At 46.5% G+C, this 27783-nt stretch overlaps 1 protein-coding gene across 1 annotated transcript in view; it reads right to left on the bottom strand.

Moving 5' to 3' along the window:
* ehbp1 (EH domain binding protein 1) overlaps positions 1-27348 on the bottom strand; it is an 84480-nt gene extending 57132 nt beyond the window's left edge. Inside the window, exons 1-10 of the mRNA XM_068740960.1 lie at positions 27245-27348; positions 23337-23394; positions 23143-23238; positions 21566-21619; positions 10355-10536; positions 9274-9413; positions 8102-8218; positions 6809-6946; positions 5551-5818; positions 3868-4114 (exon numbers count right to left, since the gene is read on the bottom strand). Coding sequence (XP_068597061.1) covers positions 3868-4114; positions 5551-5818; positions 6809-6946; positions 8102-8218; positions 9274-9413; positions 10355-10536; positions 21566-21619; positions 23143-23238; positions 23337-23394; positions 27245-27348 — 1404 coding nt within the window. The remainder of the gene's footprint in view (positions 1-3867; positions 4115-5550; positions 5819-6808; positions 6947-8101; positions 8219-9273; positions 9414-10354; positions 10537-21565; positions 21620-23142; positions 23239-23336; positions 23395-27244) is intronic.
* Between the last annotated feature and the right edge of the window lie 435 nt (positions 27349-27783).

Here is a 27783-nt window from a genome sequence, read left to right as displayed (position 1 = left end):
GCGATCCCCTGCAGCACGAAGCATCAACAGGAAGCCCTAAACTGCATGATAGAAGAATTTGGGTCTCCCCTCTCCCACAAGATCTAATGACAGACCACTCAGAGACTGAAAATAAGAGTCGAGGAAGGGTCCACACCTGGGAAAAGGCAGACATTGAGAGGTACCGAATTAGCCGTACTCCTCTCCAGGATTATTCTCCTAATATTACAAGGCTTATAGAAAGGCCAATGTGGCCAATGGGAGCCACTGACCCCTCAATGCCTTAGAAATAGACCGCTATGACTGTTTCGCTGATAACGTTGCTTCCCGGTTCTGGTTTGTCTTATGATTCTTTACTTTAGGCCAAGAGTAGTTTTCTAAATCACACCGATATTACTCCGTTGAGACGTGGACTGAAGATGGCCGAAACCTTTTGGTCAGAATAATAACATTCAATCAAGAGCGGGGATGACAGTTTTTGCACTGCAACCTACAACAAGTGAATGTTGTGTCATTCATGACAAAACACTCCTGAAAACAAAGTGTAATGAGTAAGAGAAGAATATCGAAAAGTAGTCTGAACGCTCACTTTGCTAAAGGCTTGACAAAAAAATGCTTGCAAATACAGGAGAGTTTGGGATTCATTCATTCTTGATTGAAGTCTTACTCTCTTCCAGGATGTCATTTCTGACACGTGTTTTTACACGTGTTATTCAAAGTTTTGAGAGACAATGGAATAAGTTTGGGCCAGATGAAATGATAAAATGACAAAAGACTTTGGAACAGGCAAAGATCAGACGAGCCGAGACGGCTGTCCTCGTCTCTCGGGCTCCTCTCGTCCACCAATAACATCCTTCCATCGTCACGTCGGCCTCAGGAACGCGCCGCTGTGCGGATGTGGTTCTCTCCCGCCGCGAACTTCGGGCGAAAGCTAATTAAGAAATATCGCAGCCTTCTGCGAACTCAATTAAATAATGTTAATTTATTCTAATTTCAATTTGGAGGTAGTCTGAACTAAAGGACTGTGGCAAGGGGGGGGGGCTGTGAAAACAAAGTCTGGGAGAGGAAGGAGCGCCGTGGCCTCTGCCTGCCCCCCCCCCCCCCCGGCACAGGAGCTCTCACATCCTACAGAACTCTATTTAATTTGAACCCTTTGATTAACATAAGTAATCACACAAGCCCTTCAAGTGAAGGGGAGGGAAAAAACACACACATACCTTTAGTGTTTGTTCACTTCCTCATCTCTAGAAAGAGGGGGTGTGTAAGAAGGAAAAGTAAATACGGGGAAAGACACCATGTCAGGTGACATTTTAACTGCTCACTGCAATCTGTGATGGAATATACGTAAAAAAAAACAACAGCTGGTGAGGCAGGACAAGCCTTGCAACCCTAAACTCTACTAGTCTCTCTTTTATAAAGATGTCATCAGGATTTAAATTTATTCATCAGACCCAACAACTATCGAGATATCTCAGAGCTTTATATTGAAACTTGGGGAATTCTAACTTTATAAACGTGAAAATAAGTCTAAATAATTTATGGAGCGGAAACCTGATCTGAATCTGAGAGTAGAGCGGCCCGACTGCGGAATAGAGATGGAGACGAAACAAAAGGAGGAGCAGGGGATTCGCCGAGTCACAGGGAGGGGTGAAATCAGCCCCATCGAAAAGAGATCGACCGAAACCGACCAGACGAAGCTCAGCAGGAAGTCGCTTTGTTCATTTACATTAATCCTACAGATATTTCTATCCTTCTTTTCCTTCACAGATGTTACACTTGACATATTTCAGGATCTACATCGAGCTGAGATAAAGACTGAAGTGCTTTTGCCAACATAGAGACAAAAACACTAAACATAGCTAACATGCTATACCATCTGCGCATTTCAACTAGCAATCTGGGTGGGCATTTATTCGGTTTCTCTGAATTGACAGTGAACGTGTGTTATACCAGCACAGGGCTCTTGTAGGAGATTAATGTCAATGAATATGTGTAATATCTGTCTACGTCTAACTAGCATTGAAGCGGATGGCTTTAAATCTAAAACAACATTTAAAGCTAAGACAAACTGTGAAGGCACTTTCTTTTTTTTTTATTCTAGGGGCTCACACCTCAACGTCTCTGTCAACATTTCCTCCCCCTCCCCCTGCTTTTATGGTGCTGTCCTTATTTAAACATTTGTTTTTACTGTTGAAGCTATTTCCATGATGTTCCGGTCTTTTAAATATCAGTCTATGACCATATTAATATGTTTCAAGCACAGACAGAAAATATAGCGCTCAAGCCACCGCTGCTTGCGCTAATGTTACCTTTTCACTGAAAACAGGTGTTACTGGAAACAGGAGGGGGAACTACGCTAATCTCTTTAGGTTAGCAAAAACAAGATTTTCTCTTACAAAACACGTATAAGACATTTCATACCCTTCTGGGCATGTTGTAAATGAATAACTGAATATGGCGCCTTCGATATATAAATTGTGACTCATACTCTGAGATTAGACGTAGATGTCTGCACGTGTGTTTATCTCGGCTCGACACACCAATGGAGTCGGTATGAATATATCTAAATGGAAACATCTCATACGAGCGAGGCAGAAGTGAGCTGCCTTTTGGGTGAAGATGCTAACTGCCCCAGTGCAACAGACACACACACACACACACACACACACACGTAAGAACGGACGCACATATCTATACTCGACACACGTTCATAGTGAAATGATGTGTTGGCTTCTCGTAGTGGAAATGTGTCCTCTTAATCCTCTCTGACTTCATACATTCAAAGGTCATCTCGCAGCCTGCACATGGCTGAGGCGCACATGTGTGCTGTGAATAAGAAAAAAGAATCCTAATCATACTTATACTTGTTTACTGTGAACATCCTATCTTCCTTTCTGCTATTCCCTTGCCATCTTCCTTCTCTTCACCTCTCTATCCTTCACTATCTTCCACCTATTCAATGCCCCCCCCCCCCCCCCCCCCCCACACACACACTCATGCCTCACCCTCCCTCCCACCGTCCAGAGCTTCAGAGACAGGGGCATCTCTTGGTGAAGTGTGGCCCATCACAGGCCACTGGCTTTGGGTAATTAAAGTCGTTTAGGGCCCCTCAACCCCGGTCACAGGCAACTGCAGCTGGGTGATAAAGGCGCTGTGCCATAATTACATGGCCGGCCAGCATCACCGCCCAGCTACACTAAAACAGTCAGCTAGGATGGGGAGGAGGGACCTGTGTGTGTCTGTGTATAAGTACTGTAAGGCACAAGTGTGGTGTGTGTGTGTCTGTGTGTGTGCGTGTGTGTGTGCATGCAGGGGGTCAACACCCCCTTGTGATCGCTCTGCTGTAGTTAAGCCCCCTGTGTTTAAGCTCCACATTGAGCCCCCTCATGCACATACACACATTTATTTATTTTTTACACAAACCCATCCCCATCCCCCCCCCCCCCCCCCCCCCCCCCTAGCCAATCATTCCCCACCAATGGTCTGGCTCCTGCCTTGAGTGTGTGTGACCGTCAGCCATTTAATTAGACCCAGCCGTGATGCACCTCATTTAAATAAATAAATAAATAAACATATGAAAACACCCATATTCAAATGAGGAGCTCGGGAGCGTCATGAGCATAAAGAACGGGGCAGAAGATGGGATTGTGCAGGCGGAACAAAAAAACGTAATGTAAAAACCACTGAATTTGGACACACAAGTGCGAACATAAACACGCATACAAAATATTTTCCAGTCAAGGAATGAGTCGGAGTGGGGGGCAGCGCCTGCAGCACGGCTTCCGAGAGGGTTTTGTGCTATAAATCAACGACTATCTAGATATTTTAGAATTGTTAAAAGTGCGTGTTAGGGATCAAGTTTAACCCACTCGGAAGCGGCTTGGTTACCTTAGGGGAGGAGGAGGCGAGCTCTCTTCCCATCACTGATGCGAGTGGGCTGGGAGCAACAGCCTCCAGTCGCTCCCTTTCTGGGAGAGAGCTGGGTCTGGAAGCTGACGGACTGGGGCCAAGTCCGGGGTTGAAACTTGGAGACGGGGGAGCCCTCCTCTTCTGGCCGCTGCCCAAATCCAGGGAGGGGCTGCCATCAGGAGGCCGCGTAGGGCTCGCTGTCCTTGCCTCATAGAATGGGTTGGATCTAAAAACAGAGGGAAGCATCTCACATTAGAAAGCACATAGATCATATACAGATTAGATAGAAGCTACAGTGAGTGCAGACGTGAGTAGTGTTGGTCAACAGGTTGTTACAACTTTAATAACTTCTCATTCTCATTTTAAATGACATATTTCTAACTGATACCAAGCAACATGTCGGAAGATGAATCGACACATGTGAAAAGGTACACGTTCAGCTTTAACTCCCTGTTGTTGAGTTAAACATAAGGAAATTAGTAGATGGCGAGAGTTCGGTGCAACACAATGAGCCACACACACACACACACACACACACACACAAGTGGCAAGGTAATAGAAGATGCAGGTGCACAGAGGTCAGGTCCGCCTGACCTCATATCTCACTGCCCAAGTTGGAGTAGTGACAGACATGGAAAAAGTACTGAAGCACACCCACACAATCAATATACAGACATGCTTGTGGCACTGAAAGCAGCGGCGTGACCTTGAGACGTTCACTCAACACGCAACAAGCAATCCGAAACAAACACAAAAAACCAAGGAGACGCGAGGGCGAGAGAGAAAACCGACCAGCTATCGTTCTGAATGAGAAGGTGAGAGCTACCCGGCGTCCGACTGACCACTGAGAGGGACAAAGAGGGACAAGGAAGAAGGGACGCGAAGAAAGGACGACGAGGCAGGCCCATAGAGCAGCTATGGGCGGACGGACACGTGAAAGGACTCGAGTCAAAACACCGCGCTGCCCTCCTGAACCTTCTATTCTGCCGAGAGACACTCCTGGAGTAAATGCAGCAAAAGAAACATGGCAGTCAATAGCCCGTCTGTCTTTGGACACACGGCTGTGACAGCTCCGCTCAACCCTAACCCTAACCCCAGGTAGGTAAGTGTAGGTGGAGTTTATCATCTACGATGGAACTTAAACAAAGTGATGCAAAAACAGCCGAAGGATAAAGATGGAAAGGTAGAAGGGAGGCAGGATGGAAGTGGGAGAAAAGATATGAAAGAACATTTTAAATGAGCAGTCTGGGGAGGAAGCTAAGGAGGATGGAAAGTGTGAGGTGATGAGGGGGGGGGGGCAACGACAGAGGAGGGAAAGCAGGAAGACAAGGGTAAAGAATGCAGTAAAACAACGGGGCCCTTGTTCCCATTGAAAGAGTTGCCTCGTCACTCTGCTCGGATGGGAGGGGGCTAAAAGTACCCCTATATAAAGAGGCGGGTCTTACACGACTTGACCTGCCAATGGTGAACAAGCTGGGCACTCTGGATCTCCGTGGGCCGTGTCCATAATGCTTTTGTGCTCCTGAATATATTTGACCTTTAAAATGAATAACCATCTAAACATGCCTGGCTTGTTGTCATGACATTCATGAAAACACTGAAAACAACAGAGGATTTATTCATGAATGCCAAATGACAGAAGAAACTACCGGTAAGCCTTACTTGTCGAGTTCCTCGTCTCCGTTGGGAGCGGTGTCAGCATACAGGTACTTGCTCATGTCCACCGGTCGCACTCCTTTCCTCTGTCTAGGCTTTGGGGGTTCTGGGTCTGGATGGAGGTCCGAGTCCTGTTCAGGCTCATCAAAGGGGTTCCCTGGAGCGATTTGCATCTCGGGTTCGTCGGGCTCATTGAATGGATTTGAGGAGTTGGGGTCAAAGGAGGAATCCTCATCAAGGTGTTGCCTTAAGACTGGCTGCCTAGGGGGCTGTGCTGGGCAGAAAGGAGAGGGCTCTGCATAAAAAAAAAAAACGACAACAACAACAGTCCATTTAATATTACTAAACTGGACAAAATCTTAGGCCAATAACTTGGCAACAAGATCAATTTCCTGTTTACGTTCACAGGGGCAGTTATAGGCTCCCTGCAGCTTCGTCTACGCTGTGGTGGGAATAATGCCCTGAAAGACCATGTCCCCCCCCCCCCCATGTAATTTACTTGAAATGTCAACTTGTCCACAGCATGTGCATTAATCAAGAACCCCGCAGTCTGAACTAGTGTGTTCCACGGTTGCAGCGAACCCACATCAAACCCAGACAAAGACACAAAACAGAGCAAACGCACAATCTATCTACTTAATTGGGTTCGAGAGCTGCACAGCAAAGGGGTCTCTAAAGAAACGTGGCATCAGTGCTGGTAATTAGCTGAGCATCATGGACACCAAGAAGCTCGGCTAGAGAAGCCAGTCAAAAGTTAAAGTGGATTCCTCCTGACATGCGTTTTATGCTTATGCACGGTTTCAGTTCTCATTATAGCAAACTACGACTCGCTTTGACAACTTGACATTTATAGTTTTATTTCCCTTCCTTGACACCGAAGTTTAGATCCAGAGGAATTCAAAATATCAGATACAGACGGGTGCCGACACAGCAGCTGATGAACAAGAACCGACACTCACCACAACAGATCTAGATCCAATATAAGATGTTAGAATTAACCACAAGAAAAGTGACAAACAATTCATAGTTCAGAAAAAAAGTTCTTTTTTACATTTTGTGGAGCCAACTTCTAATCTACGCAGGATGTCAGACAAAAATAATGGTTTAGCTGCCTGACTGGAAGCACTGAAGCCTGGCTGCCATCGTTTCACACGACTCTCCCAGAAATAAACACACTAACCTTTATCAGTTAATAAGATCAAACCCTAAAACCGGTCACACCAACAGTTTCAATGTCTCTTTGTCATCTCTGAGTTGAACATACCGTCTTCGTCAGGATCATCGAACGGGTTGAGGTGGTTGGGATGAAGATCGTCATCGGGGTCATCGAAGGGATTGGTGCTCATGGCGGGAGACGTTTCCTGATCCTCGTCTTCCAGGAAGTTCAGCTTGTTGATCAGCTCTGTCGCCACAGAATCCGACAGTGTTACGCGTAAAATGACAACGAGGCAGGAAAGACACAACTACAAAGAAAAAATAAAGCCATACAGAGAACAAAATGAAGTGAAAACAAACATTCCCAAAAGCAAATATACCGATCGCTGCATTTTGGAGTGAACCATGAATAAAGGACGATTTTAGTCTTTCTGGGAAACGCTGCTTAAACTCGTCTGTGCTCTTCCGCCGCCTCAGCGCCACTTCAATGCAGTACAGCAGTGGAATTCTGGGAAGCAGTGGGAGGCGGTGAGGGCAGTATAGAGTTGCTATGGAGATCCAAGCTGGAAAGGCTGAGAATTGTCCACTTTATCTTCATCATCCTCAGTGTAGCCGAATCACATGCTGGCGGGGTGTGGGTCAGCTCGAAAAGAGCATAAGTGCGTGTGAGAGAGATGCCAAGATGTGCTGCTGAGCGCTGTGTGAGAATCTGAGCAAAGAGAAGTGGCGCTGTGTTTATACCAGTCCCTCGGTCTACATGTAGGCTCGCTATGAGGAGCTGCAGAACTCCTCTGACAACAGCAGAAGAACCCAAGAAACACACACAAAAAACGATTGGTGAATTCATTATGTTGCCTTTCCCACGATATTGCTTGAGAGACCATGACGCTCATAACCCTGGTTGCGTCTGACTTCGTTACTCTGAATCATTTCACCACTCTGAGGCTCTACGAGAAGAGCACAGATCCGACACACAGCTATGTTTGGGGTGGGGGGGTGGGGGGGGGTGCTTTATTCTAATTGAAACGTAAAGCAAGGGGAGAAATGTCTTCCAGAAAGGTAGATTTAAATGTCTTGGTTCACTACCAACTGCAGGAAAAGAACGGGGGGAAGGCCACGCCGCCACACAACGAAGAACAAGAACCAAACAAAAATACATCACCGCACAACCAAAATCAATTTTAACACCACATCATGATCACAATACCAATGTAAAAAACAAAAAAAGGAGGCTTGTGGGGGTGAGCGAAATTAAGAAGCACAAAATAGAAAAGGAGAGCAGATGATGAAACGTAAATATATGTGGAGAAATCGCTGGTGGTGGAGAGGAGACAGCGTGTTCACAAGATGACGAGAGACTTAGGAACAAAGGGGAGCGAGGTGAAGAAAGGTGAAAAAAGACCTTGGGAGGAAGCGGCAGGCTTAGCGGATGCTTTGCGTGCTCGCTTAAGGAGACCATCATCATCATCATCATCATCCTCATGTAAGCAGCTGAGGGCATTCAACTGGTTTACTATCTCTGTAAACAGAGCCATGTGGGAATGGAGGAAGGAAGAACAGCAGTGAACAAGGCAAAATAATGCATCAAGAATACACACACACACACACACACGCACACACACACACCATTTAAAACACAGATGTAACGAGCCTTTTGCAGAGTGCACACATTTTAGAGTGTAGCTATTGTTTAACTAGCTGGCTAACTTGTATGAGTGACAGCGCTTAATGGATAGTATAGACACAGCACTGACGTCTGTGTACTGAGACAAGCTGCAGCTAGCCTGCTGTGATACTGTGTGCACACTAGCATGTAAAGGCTATTACATGTTCCGATTAGCTTTAATAGCTAATATCTGGCACACACAACGAACAAATACATCCACGCTCAAGTATACAAACATAAACTACAAATATTCATAGAGATGTCCAACACATCCTAGAAATAATATATTCTCTTTGCATACATAATACGGTAAAGAGAAGATATTTATTGCGGGGTTTGCGTTGTTTAGCTTCGTGTTTCCAGTACTGCTGAAGCTGGATAGGCAGCATCCGGGCTTGGAATATGATCGGCCAGACATACGCATATACAGACTTAATGCATATACATATAAATGAGACAAAGTGCAGGGAACAGAAAAGAAAGGAGAGAAAGCTTGAAGGCTAACATGGAGAGATCGCACTTTGAGAGTTGGATTAAGCAAAGCAGGAAGCAGAGGGGCCCACGCGTCAGGCCACGGGAGGAATCCTCAATGTTGTACGCATGAGACTCGCTGGTCGAGCGGCCCGCCAACACAGGGAAGAACGCGAGGAAGATGGGTAGTGGCTTTCGATTTTATTTTCTCAAATGCAGAAATGCGCCCGTGGCCACACCTTCAGGGGCGTGACCAACGATAATAAATAGCCTCAGCACCGGAGGGTTGGAGATGTTATCAGTCCAGCTGACTAACAGCAGTCAGATATTACTGTGACCAAATCTAACAGCTAATTGCAGTAAAACAGCAACCCCGATTGATTGAAATAAATGCAGGTCCATCTGTGACCTTACATTTATCACCTGCCAGTTTTCACCTGTGATCTTGGCGGCCTTCTCCTCCTGGTTAACTTTGTTTTCCTCATCCTCCTCAATCTCCTCCTCGAAGTCATCCAGGTTCCCGATGTCAGCCTGTTTCATGCTCATCAGGCTGGCCAGGCTTTGCATGTCCTCATCACTGAACCGTTAAAAACACGAATGTTACAAACAGACAGCCTGCCAGAGGACATGACATACACTCTCCTCCTCCTCTAGTTCTTCATTCAGGCCTCCATCGCCGCACCTTACGACTATAATCATCAAAGCCTTCCCAACTCTGTTGTATTGCTTCTTTATTTTTTATTTTTTTACCTCACCACCACTTGATTCACAAAAGTAAACTTCTGCAGTACTTCCTGTATTTTATGCTTCTCTTCCCCCCCCCCCCCCCCCCCCTCTCTGCCACTCAATTCCAGATCTCCATCATAATTGATGCATTCTTCTCTGTTCTCTGTGTTTTGTGCATCCCGGGCCCAGAGGCTCATTTGAACTGCTGTGATTGAGTTTGTTTGTGTGGTTGACATCATTCCCCAAAGGGTTAACAAGGGTTACGCACCATCGACCCACCACCCGTGCTACAACAAAGGCCTCGCTGCGCTGCTCCCGCTCGGTGTGTGTGTGTGTGTGTGTGTGTGTGTCTGTCGTTAAATGGAGGTTGCTGCTATCAAATTTAAATGAATACTAAATGGAAAACACTGCAGTTGAAAGTTGGCGGTATCAAAGAAGAAAATGCGGGACTGAATGAGATGCTGCAGTGAGTGTCTTTGTAGGACGTAATAGCAAATTGTGCGTGCATCTTTTTGTACGCAGACATTATGTGTGTTTGGATTTAGACTAAACTTCCCTTACAACAGAAACACTCGGACAATTCAGGTATACGTAATTCCTTGTCGGGCTGAGGATGGCATGTCTGGTGGAATTCGACAAGCCTTTAAGTCAAATCTTCCGCTGTTTAAAAGCCATTGGTTCGAGGTTAACTAGAGGCCACTGAACAGGAAGTCCGTCCCTCCAGGACGAACAGATTGACCCATAATTTGAGATCTAAACGATACCCCGAGTCTACCCGTGGAAGTGACTTACGTGGCCTTTCCCTCACGGAGGAAGATGCATGAGAGGGAGAACTGCAGCGTGGCCGACACCACCTTCTTTGATAGAGGCTTGAACTTGAGTTTCACGTCGGTCTGAGTGGGCATCGGACTGGCATACTGCTTCATGTTTATACTGCTGGTGGCCAAGGCCTTCCTCCGCCCTGAGGGAGACTCCTGGGGAGGGAGAGAAAGGTGTGAAACATCCAGGCATCCAGACACATGACGCACCCGGCCGCCTTTGGCTGGTGAATTCAGAACAAACCGAAAAGGTCCAACGCTGATGCCATTTTTTTTTGTACTTCTTTGCTGAGATGTGCTCTGGGCCAGGGGCTAGCAGTCAATTGGAATTTGGGAATATGTCACAGACTGCGTGATAAGCGTTACACCATCGCTGACGGGGGCCAATGTGTGCGCGTGTGTGTTTATGCAAGCCTCTCATCAGAGGACAGTGTGTGAAATGAGTGCCCGAAGGCCTTGTCACTGTTAGATACGGACACCAAATAGGTGGGGGCGTCCCTCCAACGTAAAATGAACGGTGTTGTTGGCAGCCAGTCAGAATGGCAGAATGGCTCACCTCCTCGCTGTGTTGGTAAAGAGTAAAGTTCTAATTCAATGTATTGATAAGATGCTTTTGCACACACACACACACACACACACACACACACACACACACACACACACGTGTGATCATCACACCCAAGATGTGTACAAAAACCTTCGTCTCAACTGTGAATCGAGCCCCAAGGATTGACCCTCTCGTGTGCACAATGCTGAACAAAGCAGAGACGCCAGCGCTGCTACGCGACACAGCTCGAGAGCACATATACATACACACGTATGCCCCGGTGGGAGTGGGCGATAGAGCGATACGAGCTCTTTGCATTAGCCGTTTCCTTCACACATAAAAAAGATGGACACATCCTCAGCGGCTTTGGCTCTGGGGAAAGCTCTATCTCAGACTTATCACTGAGGACCGCAAGGAATTCATTCAAACACACACACACACACACACACACACTGCTATCAGCACAGAGAGAGAATCAGAGGTTTCCTCTAAAAAGTTGTAAAGCCCAGTGGCAAATATATTCTGACCAAAGCCGGCAGCCCAGTATGAGGCTGCTTCTTTTGAAATGGGGGCCGTTGCAGGCCGAACCGGGGATGTCACTGGTGAGATTTCCAACCATTCTGAGCCCTTGGATGCATTGATTGTGAAAATGGATTAAAGGCACTGTTTTCAGTCTTAATAAAGCTAATTCAGTCTGTCTAGACTTTTAGTACCCAGGAAATCCATCGCTGTCCAAGGTGATGGCCACAAACAGAGTATTTTCATTGTTAAATATGTGGGACAGACTTGTGTTACTTGCTTGGCTTACAATAGCCTCCAGGTGATGACACACAAAGTCAACTAAGTGCTTCTCATTAATCTCTAAAAGGAGTAATAATTTAGTCATTAAATAATAACATGCTGGCAACCAAAGTGCTTGCAGAGCTCTAAGGGAAGCCAGCAATTGTGTCAAGGTCTACATCTCCTTGGGCCAGCCAGGCTCTGGAAAAGATGATTCTCCAACTTCTGTCGGTTACTAACCCGAACTAACTAATAGGCAGCCGAAAACAAACACCAACCTGTTCAAAACAACAATCAGGAAAAGAGGAAGATGGAAAAAACAATGCTCCCTCTCAACCTCTCATATCTCAGCAGATTACACTCTGTCATTATACTAAGCTAATAGCACTTGTAGATGTGTTGGGAATGAATTTGCCCAATGCATCAAGCACTTAAGAGCGGGGGATTTAGCCAAAGGAAGGAAAACAGGGAGGGGGGAGTTATGGAAAAATAGGGAATACTTAAGGATATGTAAATATCTGAATGCAGGAACTGAATAACAGCATCTATAATAGTTTTGATAGATGTGAGTTCAAACCGCAGACAATGGAAATCTGCTACATTTCCCCAGATGCCACATGTCAATCAATGCATGTGTGTGTGTGCGTTTGTGTAGGTGTGTGTGTGTGTGTGTGTGTGAGATTGCACATGAAGGAGGGGTAAACTGGGATTAGGGTGACTGGGAGGTGTGACAATACTGAAAATAAAAAGGAAAGAACAACATAGATGTTTAATTTATTACAAAAGAGGATACAACTATCAATCAATCAATGTTCATGTGTGTGTGTGTGTGTGTGCGTGTGCGGAGAGAGGCCATAGCAGGAAAGTGAAAGAAGGCAAGGAAAGAGGGGAGAGTTGGAGGGAAGGGAGATGGCTCTATACTGCCCCCTAGCTGCAGCGCTGCAATACTTCAGAGCATCAAATGACAAACAGTCTGTCTACGCTGCACAGACCAGGTCACTGGAAGGACACAGAGCAAGCATTAAAAACCAGACGCAATCAAACCTGCAACCTGTTTACTGTTTACTGGCTAATTAGCATCAGAACTGATGACATTCATTAAGGGTGTATTTGTGTCAAGGGTACCCAGTCCTGCCCCACTCCCCAGGTGCCAGCTGGCCCCAGATCGATCCACAGATGCTCCCCTGGTGGGGGGGCAGGAGTCAGGGCAGGAGGGGTGCCCGGGGGTCCTGCTGAATCTCTCTAACCCAAAATGCCAATGGGACAGGCCGGAGGAAGGGGGGCATAGGGAACCTTTGTCACTCGGAGATGGATTAATTAGGCTGAGTGCTAAAAGAACCTGCCTTCTATGTACAGAACCACTCACTCACACACACACACACACACACACACACACACACACACACAGAAAAACAAGTTTAACAAGTTTAACGATTAGCTAATGGCTTTTAAACAGAGGGTCACCAGTTGACAGATTTTAGACTAGACAAAACTAGGATGACAAACATCACCAACAAGATCTTCTGTTTGAAATATCAGACCTTATAATGAATGCAAAGTGTGGAAGACAGATGAGAAGCAAGAGAATTTCACGGGAACTCCAGACACCTCCTTCCTTTGTGATCTCTATTCATACGGATCACAAAACGTAAACTACAAACTCAATTTATCTCATGAAATAAGGCCTCTGGCTCTGGTTTAACGCAGCAGTCAGCAGATTGGAGGTGTGTGTGTGTGTGTGTGTGTGTGTGTGTTGGGGGCCTGGTGCTATTCCTCTTGCCTTCCTCTTGCCTCAAGGTCACAGTTATTGGAAATGGAGACATCCAATGTGTTCACATCTCTCTTTGAATCCACACACAATGGAGCGATTCCTCTGCGTCAATTCGGCCTCCGCTCATAACTGATAAGACGAGCCTTTTTACATACTACCTCTGAATACTGCACTATTGGCGTTATAGACGCGCACAAACGCTCAGATTAAGACCAATTTATTCACCTGCTACTATTATATGTGAGGATTTACCCCCCCCCCCCCCCCCCCCCCCGCCTCCCCAAGCAGTGTGTATGTATGCATTTACAAATGCAACAATGGACATAAAAGGCATGCAAGTACTATCTTTGTGGCTGAGAATTACAATAACAATTGGTCTTACTAAATGGAATGAACTGTGCAAATGGGTTTGGGTGCATTATTACGTGAATGTACACACACACACACACACACACACACAATGTGCAAGATGATATCAAAATTCAGAAATCTTCTTAAACTTGTCAAAAAGAAAAGCGTGTTCTATATTTTTTACTTATACTACTATATCTTCACCTGGCGACAACGCGGCCAAGACTCGACCTTTTCACGTAGAAGATCTAAAGACGGGTTTTGTCGTGCTTGGACGCCTTTGAGAAGAGCTAACTAAAGAGATAGCTATTCTGGAGCTGCTTTGCTGGATATGGTGATAAAAAAGACGTCTCTATTCCAAAAATAAACCACTGGAACCACCTTAGCACAAGAAATTTTATCACACTATCCCTGTTATTGTGCTTAATGGGATCAAAGTACAAAAACCTGTTAATTTAATTCATTTCAACTGATTTATCAATTGACGTGAGTTTCATCCGAGGTCAGAATTATTTGTTGCCAGCTCAGAGAATCCAGTTATCACACTTATCACTGCTAATCAGTCAACGGAGAAAACAAAGCCAAGTGTGTGAGGAGAGGAATGCCTTTAATGCCAGGGCTTCCCCTCTGATGGCAGCAGATGAAAGGAGGAGAGTCGCAAACCAGCCGGGCCTTAAAAGGTCTAATCCTGACTGGGAGAAGGCTGTTTTATTGCAAGCTAATCTCCCGCTAGCTTCCAGCAGCAGGCCAAGCACACATAGAAATACACAAAAGAAAAGTAATATTCTAGAGGTTCAACAATATTAAAGAAACCTCCAGATATAAAAGCTATCATCTCTACACCGGCCTGAGCGCAACTCGCTCCCCACCCTGCAAAATAATCACCTGCCTTGCTTTATACTCCCTGACTTTCCCAATAAGGTCATGCTTTTCTGCACGCTATCTTTGCATCACGGCTATGTGCTTTGGTCCAACAAAGATTTTCGAGTCTCAAGTTATAGAAAACAACATTTGTGCATGTGGGTTTGATTATGGTTATTGTAAATTAATTGTCTGTGGATTGACTAATCAGCTAATGAAGTCAAGAGCAATAATCATTCTACTGATATCGCCCATTTTCATTTAGCTTTTCCAATTAGTCTGCACCAAAATTCACCTCAAGGCAAAAAGCCAAGATGGACACCAAGTCAGCACCTCATGTCCCCCTCTCTCCCTTCATTTCTGTGCCGTCCTCCCTCTCTCATCTTATCAGTTTGTCCAGGGTGCCCTCCTCTCTTCGACTCTCAGGGTCTTTTCTTTTGGGTGGACCTCAGTGCCGCCCCATACACACTCAGATCCAGAGCATGCACTTCAGACAGGGGGCTAATGGGAAAATAAATTACCAGCAGGCAAAAGCCCTGGCTCTGCACTTCTGCCGTAGACAGAAAGGGACATTGGGGGGGGGGTTCAAAAGAAGGCGGGTGGTCAAGAAATTGCTGGAGTGAAGGGTATAGAATTTGAAAATTCAAGAACGAGAGGTGGAAGAAACAGAAGGAAAAAAAGAGAGAATTTAAACATTTAGAAAATGAAGGAAAGGCGGTGATGGAAAAAAATATCGCTAAGCTAAGGAGGGAGGTCGAGGAAGATGGACAGGTCGATAGGATTATGGAAGTTCATCCCTAGTCTGTGAAGTGCCTGCTCATCACTTTTCCAACCATTCCACCATCTCTGACCATCTTAAAGGTCTAAAATGACCAACGACATCAGCTCACACAGCTGCCACGGCGCCAACAGCCCAGCCGCTGCTTCCGGGATTGATTCCCCTACTGAAGCAGCAGTTTAGATACCAGCATGGCAGATTCACCGCGGAGGACAGCAATGGAGACAGATGCACAATATCACTAAAACATAAATACAGGCAATACAACACTGACAAAACCAGAGCACAGATATCGCTGTGAAAGCAAGAAAATAAAGTCCCACCCGATACGAGTGGGGTGTCGATACCACAGTTGCTGAGAGTGGTTGTCTGGCTCTTGGGAAAGTCGGCGGTCCAATCTCCAGCTATTGCGGTCTAAATGCCATCCTTGCCAAACTCCAATTTACTCCCCAGGAGTGCTGAGAAGAAGTGTTTGATTGACCCCAACAAGATGTGCAATATATAAAATGATGATTGACAGGTAAAGATAGAATTAAAAGTATTTGGAGAAATCACAATGTCTTCCAGCCTCTTCTTCTCATTTACAGGATCCATTTGTTTGGCTTTTTAGACTGCTGCGATCTGAAAAAGCTATGATAGGGCCCTAATCCAGAGCAAAGCTGATTTGGGTAATGGGGAGGGAGGGAGGGGGGGGGGGGTTAAAATAGCCCAAGACAAGAAACAATTGCCACAAGTGAGAGTGTTCCTCTCTCCCACCCTGTTCCATGACAAAGGTGTACTCTCCATGCTAAGTGACAAATCTGGGGAGACAAAGAGCATTAGCAGGGTGATGCTCTGCATCAGTGCCTCCGATTGTGGCCAACTGAAAGAGAATCTAATATGGATTTTAAAAAGAGAGGGAGAGATTAGAATGAAAGAGAAACAATGAACACCTTCTATCAAGGGGGAATTAGTGGAGGGATTGGATAAGGAGCTGCTATACCTTAGTGTGTGTGTGCATGTGTGAAAGCTTGTTCATTGAAATTCCTTTTGCACGATTAAACAATAGGGTTCACCGGTTCTATTAATGTGGATCTACGAATGAAGCAAAAAAAAAAAGAAGAAGAAGAAGCAACAACGGCTCCATTTTACATTTTTTAAAAGTCTGCGTCTTGTAGAAAAAAGCATTCCATCGACATTCGTGAGCAAATTTTGACAGGATGAGCAGCCGGCGCTGGTTAGAACGCGTCCTTCGGGTGAGAAGCGGAGAAAAAAGGGATTCCTGGCGGGTATATGGCGTTACCGCAGCCTGCCTCCAATCCCCGATCCTATCCTCTTTGGGTGCAGTAGTCCAAACACAGATTTATATCCCAAGCAGAGACGCAGATGTGTTTGGGGTTCGGTCCAACTGTCAATGGCTGGCTTAGCGCCGACATCAGAGCGCATCACCAGACACCATTCACCGTCGCATAGCGGAACAGTCGCCTTAGCTCGCCAGTAGCTGCGCGTTTGTGCCTGTTCGTAAACAAACCGGTGCTCGTCCTCGCCGTGAGGAGGTCATGTCACACAAGTCACCCCCTGCACACCAGTTTAACCTGAGATCACGCAGGGCCGGCAGGTCGGGCTTGTGGGTAAATAGGGGGCTTTGCGGGCCACAAAGGCCCGTCTCCATTGTGAGCAGCCAAAGTCCTAGGATGCAGGAAAATGAATAACCTAGAGATGGAGATCGTAAGCGCTCCACCTCACATCACACCAGAAACACCTGACCGCCCAACATGACACCAAAAGACAAGGCAAGGCGAGGGAGTTCCGTTTGGTCCAAATGTTGAATGTTACAGTGACTGTTGAGTCCGTCCTGCGAGGCCACACGGGCGAAAATGAGGATGTTTCCCAGAATGCACTTGTGTTTTGATGCTTGTTTTGGGGTCAAACATCGCACTGTATGAGGCAAAACAAAAACCTGTTTCGGCTGGTTTAGCCCCCGTGTGTGTGTGTGTGGGATAGAAATATATCAATATTCCTGTGTGTGTGTGTGTGTGTGTGTGTGTGTGTGTGTGTGCGTGCTGCATCATCTGGTGACATCTGCTGCATTGTTGGTCGGGAGCAGAGCGCCGCAGGATGCAGGAGCCTCAGACCACAGAGATGAAAGCGGAGGTCACAACCTGGACCAGTGGGACAAGACACTCGGAACGCAACACACAAATATAAAGACGCACACGCAAAATGCATGCATGTGGCACACACACAACGAACAGACATATGAGCGTAGGGGACAAGCGAGAACATGATGGAAATTAAAGGGCGGAGTTAAAGCATGACGTTTCTGTCAGTGTAAAATCACCTGTAACTGACAATCATTGAGGTTTCCCCTCCCCCAAAATGAGCCGTTATCTACAGTGACCCTGACAGGCCACCGTAGGGGGGGGTGGCGAGGCCAGCAGCGTTGAGTTGGTTGTAAGCTGATACCAAATCCTGTACAGTTTACGCACATATGGAAGAAAGGAAGGCGACACACATTCGAGATGCTGCTTTATCTAAACCAGTGTGTTAGTTACACAAAAACGGTGTCCTGTCCTACATGGCCACCAACACACACACACACACACACACACACACACACACACACACCGCATGGACATCGTAGCATTTAGTCAGCAGACTAGCCATGTGATTGGGTGGTGTGGTGTGGATTAGGGGCCACTAAGCCTATTAGGGCGACAGGAGGGACCACCCGGCCTCAAAAGGCACCTTCGACAGTCTGCGCCGCACAAAAACACACAAAACCGACACCCCGAATACAGCGACAATACATTGTTGTTGTCGTTTTTATTGTTGTTTCGTTAACTTGTGAGGAGGAAGTCGCAGCGTACCCTTCTTCAACTGTATGTGTGTGCATGAACATAAAGACCACAACCTGCATGCTGGCAGAAAATGGAGCTTTTGGACGGTTTGTGTGTTTGTGCACACCTCGGGAGGGGGTCCGGGGGGGGCAGGGCAATCGCTAGCATCTGTTGCCTCTTCTCAGGGCAATTAGATTAAATTAATTTGTGTGAATGTGTGATTCCTCCACCTGCCTTACAGGAACACACACACACACACACACACAGACAATTTCCGACTGTACAAAGCTAATCATTTAAAATGAACGGCGTGAACACACATGGTAAGGAAACAACACACTTCTAACAAATTAGAGTGCGTTGAGCTTCCAAACAATTTAAGAAATGGGAAACGAGCAAAGGTGAAAACTTTGGAGACACACGCGTGCACACGAGAACAAATTAATCCCGATTTGTCGGCTGCGGCATGGGAGGAACTTTTGGGATTTCATACTTCATACCAGCTTTTGTCACCTTTGCGTGAATAGCCGAGGGCTGAAATAATTGTGTTTTTCTTCCCCGAGGCCCAGTCAGTGCTCACAAGCCACTGGCCTACGTAATGTGTTCCACACAGCGAGAGGGGAGGGGGGGTCGTACACACACCATCACACCGGGTACAATACAGTACAGAGGGGTGTGTGTCTGTGTGTGTGTGTCTGTGTGTGTGAGAAATGGTCCTGATGGGAGTGGCCGTGGTCCACGATAGACAGGACAACAACTGAGAGAGAGGAAGTCGTAGCAACATCAAAGGTCAAAGGGTGACATCGTCCATCATCCGCATGATCTTCAGCATCATCGTCGAAATACAAGTTAGCCGCGATGCAAGCGCAGCATCGGGTAAAAGCAGCAAAAGAGGGTTTAGAAGCTGCGGCTCTCTTTTAAAAATTAGTATTGAACGTGTGTTCGGGCAGAGCGGCCACGTATTTGGAAAATCCACCATGTCTGAGCGACATTGATGTAATGTGAGTGAGAAAAGGGGTGAGGTTTGACTTGAAGGGAGAGCTACTGAGGGGGGGGGGGGGGGCTTGGAGTGTGTATCACTGTACATTCAATGTATTCAGATATGATAGCTTCTCGCTTTAATACAACAGTCCTGTGTGAGAGTGTGTGTCTGTGTGTGTCTTATTTAAATCCCCCCCACAAAGCTTTGAAGATGACAGAAATTGGTCATCTCTTGCTTTGGCTGATACGCAAACACACACAGACGTACACACACACACACACTACCCCACACACACATACACACATGCAAATACAAAGAGCATGTCAGCACAATGCCTTCAAATATAGCTGTCCTCTTTTGACTCTCAATTTGCCCACCTTTTTGATAATATGCACCTTTCTGAAAGAGGGTGAAAGGCAAGGGTAGCGTGCAATTTAGAGATACTACTGTGTAGCCGTTCCCGGCCTACCGCCCCCCCCCCCCTTCTCTTTTTCTCTCCATCTTTTGATTATGCGATTCATCTTGGCAGACGAACAAATAGAGGAGAGAAGAAGGTACTGTTTGACACTGCCATTTTCAATGACAAAATACAATCTAACCAGGGCCAGTAATTCGACGGGAAGGGATTAGCCTCGCGCGAGGTTGGACCCCCCCCCCCCCCCCCCAGATTAAGACGGGGCCACAGCACGGAGATCTTGAATTTCATCATCACCGGTGCTCAGGCACAATGGCGTATTCTTCCCCTTTTCTCCTCTGCCGCCTGATGAGGGGTCAGGAGAACTTCACCTCTCCTCTTCCTCATCCTCCTCATCCTCCTCTTCCTCCTCCTCCTCCTCCTCCTCCTCCCGCTGCCACGTCCATTCTTCCCTACTGACTTTGTATTAGCTGAGACACGCCGAAGGTGGGGTTGGTGTGTGCGAGCGGAGGAATGCGAGAAGTCAGGAGGAAATGTGGTCCGGCGTATGTAAGCATTTAAAATATTTGTATTCCGTTCCACCTGTCTTCACACGTACGTCAAGACAAGACATGCAAGCACACACACACACACACGTTTCACCGTTCTTAGGGTAGACTGCCCTCTGGTGGCGAAGTGACACACTCAATTTCTGCTCCTCTGTTGTTAGCGATATTCAATTTATTTGATAAGAAATTATCAAAGGCACAACTTCATAACCCAAGACAAGTATTCTTAATAAACAAAATACAAACTATTATGAGGCTCATTTCGCTGTAGCCATCGTTTTACTGTTGCCCTCCCTCTGCCGGGCATGAGGCTGCCCCCTCAGTCCCCCCCCCCCCCTTTCTCCTCCGTTCTCTCCATTCCGGCTGTCAGGAGTCTGGTGTGGCTTTGATCTCTCTGTCATTAGTCAGGTATGCAGAGACACAGCAAACCCACTCTCTGGCTATTCCCACAGTCTGTCAGGAGAATACTGGCTGACCTGGCTGTCCTCTCTGCTTTCTATCAAAGACAAACAGGTGGACCGGGTCCGGCTGGCGTTCCTCTGAGTTGAATGCACCTTGACTGCTCTCTTAAGATCCTCCCTTATCCTCACAGATAATGGCCGATGCTCTCCTCACTTAGCGGTTAAAGTTCATACAACAGAAACGGCCACAAAGACTCCGTGAGTGATCTTTCAACTAGTCCTCACGGCGGTCCAGGAACAGTCAACGCTTGAGCCTCAGCAATCGGGTTGTGTCACAAGCCTGGGGACCTTCGACAGCATGGATCCATTCTACTTTACTCAACCCCTGAATTACAGAGCAACACTTTTCTTTTTTTGTATTTGACAAACACTTTACTTCATGAAATCCTTCACCAGAAATGATGGGCAGCAAATCACAAATCACAAATCAGTTGCCATCAGGCCACCGGCACATGGCGAGACTAACTTCCTCTTTCTCTTTCCCTTTCTGTTCCTCTTTCTTCTTTCTGTTCCCAACTCACACTTCAGTCGTTCGCTGTGAGTAGCTGTGTGACTCATAAGAGAGAAATGGGGGAAAAGGTAAATGAGCATTATGAAAAGCAGCTGTTCTAAAGTACAAATAATCAGACTGAACAGTTATTACCTTCGTTGAATCGCCATTATATCCATTTAAATACGATAGAAATTAGCGTGGTCATTTTTAATCTGAGGGATACCAGCCCACTGACAAGATGTAATAGCATGGCCTGACCACAAGGTGGCAGAACCATCATAAAGCATTATCAACCAAGAGGACAGGCCGAGAATAAAGCTGAGAAATCACCAGTCACTAATGACAACGACAGTTAAAGAAGACAGAATATATCACTCACATTTTCAATGACAAAAGTCCACTCTTTGTCTTCAAACTCCTCTGCATGGGGATCCTGCAAGGGTGTTGGGGGGGGGGGTTACACAAAATGACAGAAGCCATCATTGAACAATTCTGTGATCTTGGAAAAATAATTCCCTAACTGCATATTTTCTGTTTGTAAAGTTAAACCGAGAGGTCATTCTGCAGGCTGCAGTTCTTCTTCCTTTGAGTTACGGTACATTGATGGACATTTTAATGATACCTCTCTGCAGTACGGCGCAACGCAGCCACAAACTACTCTCTAGAGCGATTCCACGAAGAATAAGCACCGGTACAATGAAAGGAGGATTTATTGTCGGGTCGTCGTTATGAGAGCACGTTTGTCTTGTGGCACCTGATAAAACTGAATGTTTTTCTATATCCAAGCACAAATGTACCAACCAAACATTCATGAGAACACAATAAGTACAGCATGTTCTATCTTTGGCATCGGCACTGAATATAATCATTCAGCGATCACACACACACACACACACACACGAGCCCTGGTGGCCGGTCTGTGTGTCTGTGCTTGCGACACACCCCAGGAAATCAATATTCCTGCAGTCTGGAACAACACTCAGACAGAACACTCACATTAGGAGGAACACACAGAGGAGTTCCTGCTGCAGTCTCGTGCTTCCAGATGTCAGATCGTCTTTTAATACCCAATCTGCATGAATGAGCTCGGTCAGGCATTTATTCTCAAGGCTGGCAGAAGAATTTTAGTTTAGTTGCAAGTCAGTGATTGGAGACCCGCTTTTCCTTCACCTGTTGTTAACGTGTTTTTTAACGTTAACAAGTATCTTCATGTGAAGAAAAGTAAAAAAAGAGACAAAACAAAAACAAAAAAAAAAGGGAGTGAAGAAAATCTAAATCTAGAAAATCTCAGCACCAAGCTGGAACTCAGAGGCAGTGAATATTAGACTCGTATAAATCCCCTGGCCAGATGTTCTTGTTTATGTGCATAGTAATGCCTTAACTAGAGCAACTTAAAAGGTTTATAGCTGATCAGGCTCTTCGTCTCGTTCGGACAGAAAACTAGCTTTGAGTCTGCAGAATGTGGTGGAATCGTTCCTTTATTGTTTCCTCTGAGACAGGAAGTACAACGCAGGACCGACACGCCGAAATGTACAGTGTTTATGTGGAGCGAACAGTCGTTGATGCATACGCCAACTAGATGGCATCGCAGTGAACCTGAAGCAGGGATCTTCTCAGATGCCCCTTACCGTTTTAATTCATCTCCTTTATTGAATTTGTGTGGGAATAAAAAAAAAAACCTGCTGACACACGCACCAATCAGAGGCAGGTATATCTGAGGGCTATTTAGGACATGGAGAGCGGTAATGAGACACTGATCCCTGAGCTGGCCTGTCAGCACGGAGCCACAGCATGTTTAAGTAACGCAGGTGCCGTGACACGCTCCGTCAGCGCATGTGTGCAGTTCACTGACGCACCGTCCCGTCCTGAAATAAGGCTACGCATTAATTATTCACAAACAAGATGCATCACAATCAATTGTGATAACAGGCTACATATCAAACGATTGGCGTTCACCTTGAACAGCGTGACGGTGATCTCGATGTTCTCGGGGACGGGCCACACCACCACCCCTCTGTAGGGATTCTTGATGCCGGGCTGCCAGCCGTGGGACTGCAGGGTGGAGGCAGGAAGCAACAAAGAGAATCTGTTTTATTTTATCGCTCCCCCGCGTTTTCATTTGATTTCATGACACACATCGGAAAACAAACCTTGGAGGATTTCCGCCGACTCCTACGCGTCCAAACCACAACGAGTTTGTCTGGCTGCCTGTGAGCGAGGAAAGAAAACACAAGTCAATTCATTCATCAATCCACCCACGCAACGAAAACCAACGGGGCTGAGCCGAGCTCGTTTCTCAATGTCTTCCATTCTGTGAGGCCTGCAGCCCGCCGCCGTGCACACACACACACACACACACACACATGCAGCAGTAATGTGTCACAGGATAAACACTGCAAGAGGCTGACGGCTATAGCAAGCTAACCGAGGCCAGGTCAGACGCATTCGTCCATCAGCTCCCTGCGGCCACGCCCTCTATCTGTTCCTATCAGAGGCATCGTCCCGGCATTCATCTGGGATCCACGTGCACGCGCTCCGAACACGGAATGCATGACACCAGGATCGCGTGTGTGTGTGTGTGTGTGTGTGTCTGCACGGGCTGCTGAAGAGCAGGGCAAAGGGACGACAATGGCCGTCTCTATGATGGAGAGAGGGAAGACACAAAAGGAAAGAAAGAACAAGACAGAGAGGGAGAGGGAAAGAAAGAGAGGGAGAATAACGGACAACGGTTTCAGCCTTGAGCAGAGAATAGAGGAGCGTTTGTAGAGGAGCACACATAAAACACCATCGTTTTACTTTAATGTGCTTTGAGCAGGTAGAGGAGACTCTAGAGAAGTGGAGCTCTGCTCTAGAAAAGAGAGGAACGAAGGTGAGCAGGAGTAAAACAGAGTACAAGTGTGTACATGAGAAGGTCCCAGGGGGGCAGTGAGGTTACAAGAAATACACGTAAAGAAGGTAGTACTGTACTATTACTACCTCTCTGCAGTACTGTACTATTACTACCTCTCTGCAGACGGACTGTACTATTACTACCTCTCTGCAGACGGACTGTACTATTACTACCTCTCTGCAGTACTGTACTATTACTACCTCTCTGCAGTACTGTACTATTACTACCTCTCTGCAGACGGACTGTACTATTACTACCTCTCTGCAGTACTGTACTATTACTACCTCTCTGCAGTACTGTACTATTACTACCTCGCTGCAGACGGACTGTACTATTACTACCTCTCTGCAGTACTGTACTATTACTACCTCTCTGCAGACGGACTGTACTATTACTACCTCTCTGCAGAAGTGCTGTACTATTACTACCTCTCTGCAGTACTGTACTATTACTACCTCGCTGCAGACGGACTGTACTATTACTACCTCTCTGCAGATGCAGATGCTGCAGTACAGAGTAATAAATGATGAGCATTCTGCAGTGCCATGTTTTTCTGCCTGGCAGCAGCACACAGACACACACACACACACACACACACACGAAGTTCTCATCATTTTCAAGTTAACACACTACTGACTGTTTCACAATCCTGCATGTTTCTTGCTTTTCTGTGTGTGTGTGTGTGTGTGTGTGTGTGTGTGTGTGTGTGTGTGCAGGTCGCAGCCTGACGCACGCTGCTCGACAGGCGGCCTGATGCCTGCCCTCCGTCCCAGGATTGGTGTCAGTTTACACGCTTCTGCAAATCTGCCATCGAGTATATTAATTCTGTGATGATACAGTAAGCTAGTAAGCGAGGCAGCCATTGTTGAGTAATATTCCATTTCACTGATGATTAGTCCTGATGCACAATGCTGCGCTGACACAGCATTTATGGACACGTAAGGTCAAAACAAGAACTTTTCAATATCCTCATTTGTAATTGTAACGGATCCATCAACCTTCCTGTACGCTGGCTGGACAACTTCCTGATGCAGCCAAACCGCTTTGGTCTTTTGATACGCAGACATTTCTGCCACATTTCTTGTGAATTGCCAACAACAACAACAAAAACAACAACAACAACAACAACAACACTTTGCCTCTCCTCCACAGCATACGGTCTGAAAGGGCTTAACCAGAACCACTGATTTTTCATGCAGATTTCCATTTCCACCTGGTTCGGACATCACCTTGTAAGAAGTCACTCTGATTGAAGAGACTTTTCTTGTGAGCTTTCGAGGTCAGAGAGACAAAACATGCATCCAATTCACACAAATCCTTCACCCTTTAGGAATTCAGAAAAAGCTGCAGGCTCTCAAACGTCAACCCTGAAGGCTTCGAGGCTTGAGACCCATCTTAACTCCGGGGGCTGTTTCCAGTCTCCGTGAATGGAAACTTTCCACTGTAACAATAACATACCGCGCTGATGAAGTCCAAGGATGGCTGAAACTGAGCGGCGACACGTTCTGATGCGCTCAGAGCCAGGCGTTGCTCACATAGACACCTCCGCTAGGATACAAGCCGGGGCAGCACGCTCAGGCTGCACACATGGAACTTCTTGCTTCAAGTCCAGGGTGTGCCCCGCCTCTCGGCCGGTCACTGCTGGGATGGGCTCCAGCACGGCCCGCGACCCGGTAACGGACTAAGTGGTTACGAAAATGAATGAATGAATGAACCTGAAAGGCTTACTTGAGTTAGATTTCATGTCATTAGCACATTCAACAAAACAAAAAAAAAGTTACGACAGAGATAAATCTAAGTGATTAAACTACCGGTAATGGACACATCTCTCCCGCGGAATAAGATAAAACATCCCTGCTCGGATTGCACAGACAAAGTGTATCCCTAACTGCGTTCCGAGCTAACTCACCCTTTGCTCGAGGAAGAAGATGAACCCTAACCCTAACACGTTAACATCTGTCCCAGGCCTAGCCTTAATAGGTGGGGGGGGGGGCTCCATTTCTGCGGGCATTACATACGTAAAGCAATTTTTCTCCACAGCATTTTTCACAAGGCTCATTAAAGGACACAGCCCTGCAGGCTGAAGTGTAGAACATAACCACCTCTCTGCACTTGAGACCCCCCCCCCCCCCAGCTCCATGCGCTATCCATCACTCATCCATTCTTTGCTACAGTAATGCATTTGTTCTTATTTTCAAAAGCGGCTGCACTAAAACGTGTTCTTTTCATGTCCTACAGCTGTTAAATGATCTCGACCGCTCTGGAGAAACAGAAAACAACGCATGAACTCCTGCATGAGAGGTCACTCATGAAAGGGTTCTACGTGAATCTGGTACGTGGATCATTGCGGAACCTGGTCATACTTTATGGAAAGAGAAACTGGAGTCCAGTTCCCTAAATACTGCATGATTCTTGGCCCTTTGGCATCGTCAGAACGAAGCGACTCGCACCAAACCAATCCGCGTGAATAAATGGCACCACAGCTAAGGAACGTTCCATTCTGGGATCAACGATCGCTTTATAACAGATATAACGTACAACGCAAATCTAAATTTAGAGTAAAACCTATTTTTTCTCATATCATGGATAATAAACGTGTCACAAATGGTAGAATCAAATAGAAGGCTGCTGATATTCGTGCCTTTTCTCACGCAGCAGCTTCTAAATGAATGAATCTGCAACAAATCTTTGGTAAAGTGGAATCCAAATGTGAAAAATTCTATTTCCCAACTTTGATCGGCGCCGATTCCCAAAAGCGTCCCGAGACTTGCCAGGCTTTTTATTTGTTTCCCTGTTTTACTAAAAGGACGTTTCAGCAGAGCCAGTGTGAACCGAACGCAGGCCTACAGGATGAAGGAGACGGTCTTTCCCTCGCTGCCAACTCGGGGCTGAAGGAAAACAAACCAAACATCGGCGCAGAAGGAAAAAAAAAAAACACGTTGCCGTTTCACAAGGCAGTCGGCCCCTCCTCGCTGCAGACATGTCTGCACACCGAGGAGACCGAAAGTGTGCGTGAATTATGTCCACCAGCATTCCAGCACACGCACGCACACACACGCGCACACACACACACACACACACACACACACACACACAGCTTTCATGGGGCTTAAATGACAACACTGTGCTCGTCAGCAACCCCCCCCCCCCCCCTCCAAAACAACTCACCATTTCTTTGTGCATTCCACTATCAGTTCCTGATATGAAGCCACGAACTGGAATTTGGAGGCATGCTTCCCCACACGCTGCAGCCTCTTCCAAACCGAAGCCATGTTTCTTCGGGAGGGGGGCTTCGGGCTACACGAATTCACGCTAGTATCTAGAAGAAGCGATGCATATCCAGCCAGGGTAGATGCATAGCGAAAATGTTTTTACCGGAAACGCATAGAGAGAATAAAGCAGCCCCCCCCCCCCAGTCGGTCGGTCTTTAAACGCTGCTCGATGAATCCACATGAAAGGACGCCGAATCTCTGGGGAAGTGATCGCCCATGATGAAAATTAATCCATTCTTTCGAAAGACAATGGGGTGTAGTCCGCAGGGAATGGACGCATCTCCCTGTGAATAAAAAATAAAACACACAATTACACATCCAGGAGGGAAGCGGTGAAAGTATGAAGCTCAGCGACAAGTAAATGTTACGCGTCCCGGTGAAGGGACGCTTTGTCCGCCTAACGATTATCCCGTTATTGCCTCCCGCAGCGGCGTA

The sequence above is a fragment of the Brachionichthys hirsutus genome, chromosome 7, assembly GCF_040956055.1.
Source record: "Brachionichthys hirsutus isolate HB-005 chromosome 7, CSIRO-AGI_Bhir_v1, whole genome shotgun sequence".
Classification (NCBI taxonomy): Eukaryota; Metazoa; Chordata; class Actinopteri; order Lophiiformes; family Brachionichthyidae; genus Brachionichthys; species Brachionichthys hirsutus.
The sequence above is the reverse complement of the archived record's forward strand: the minus strand, read 5'-3'. Positions and strand labels throughout refer to the sequence as shown.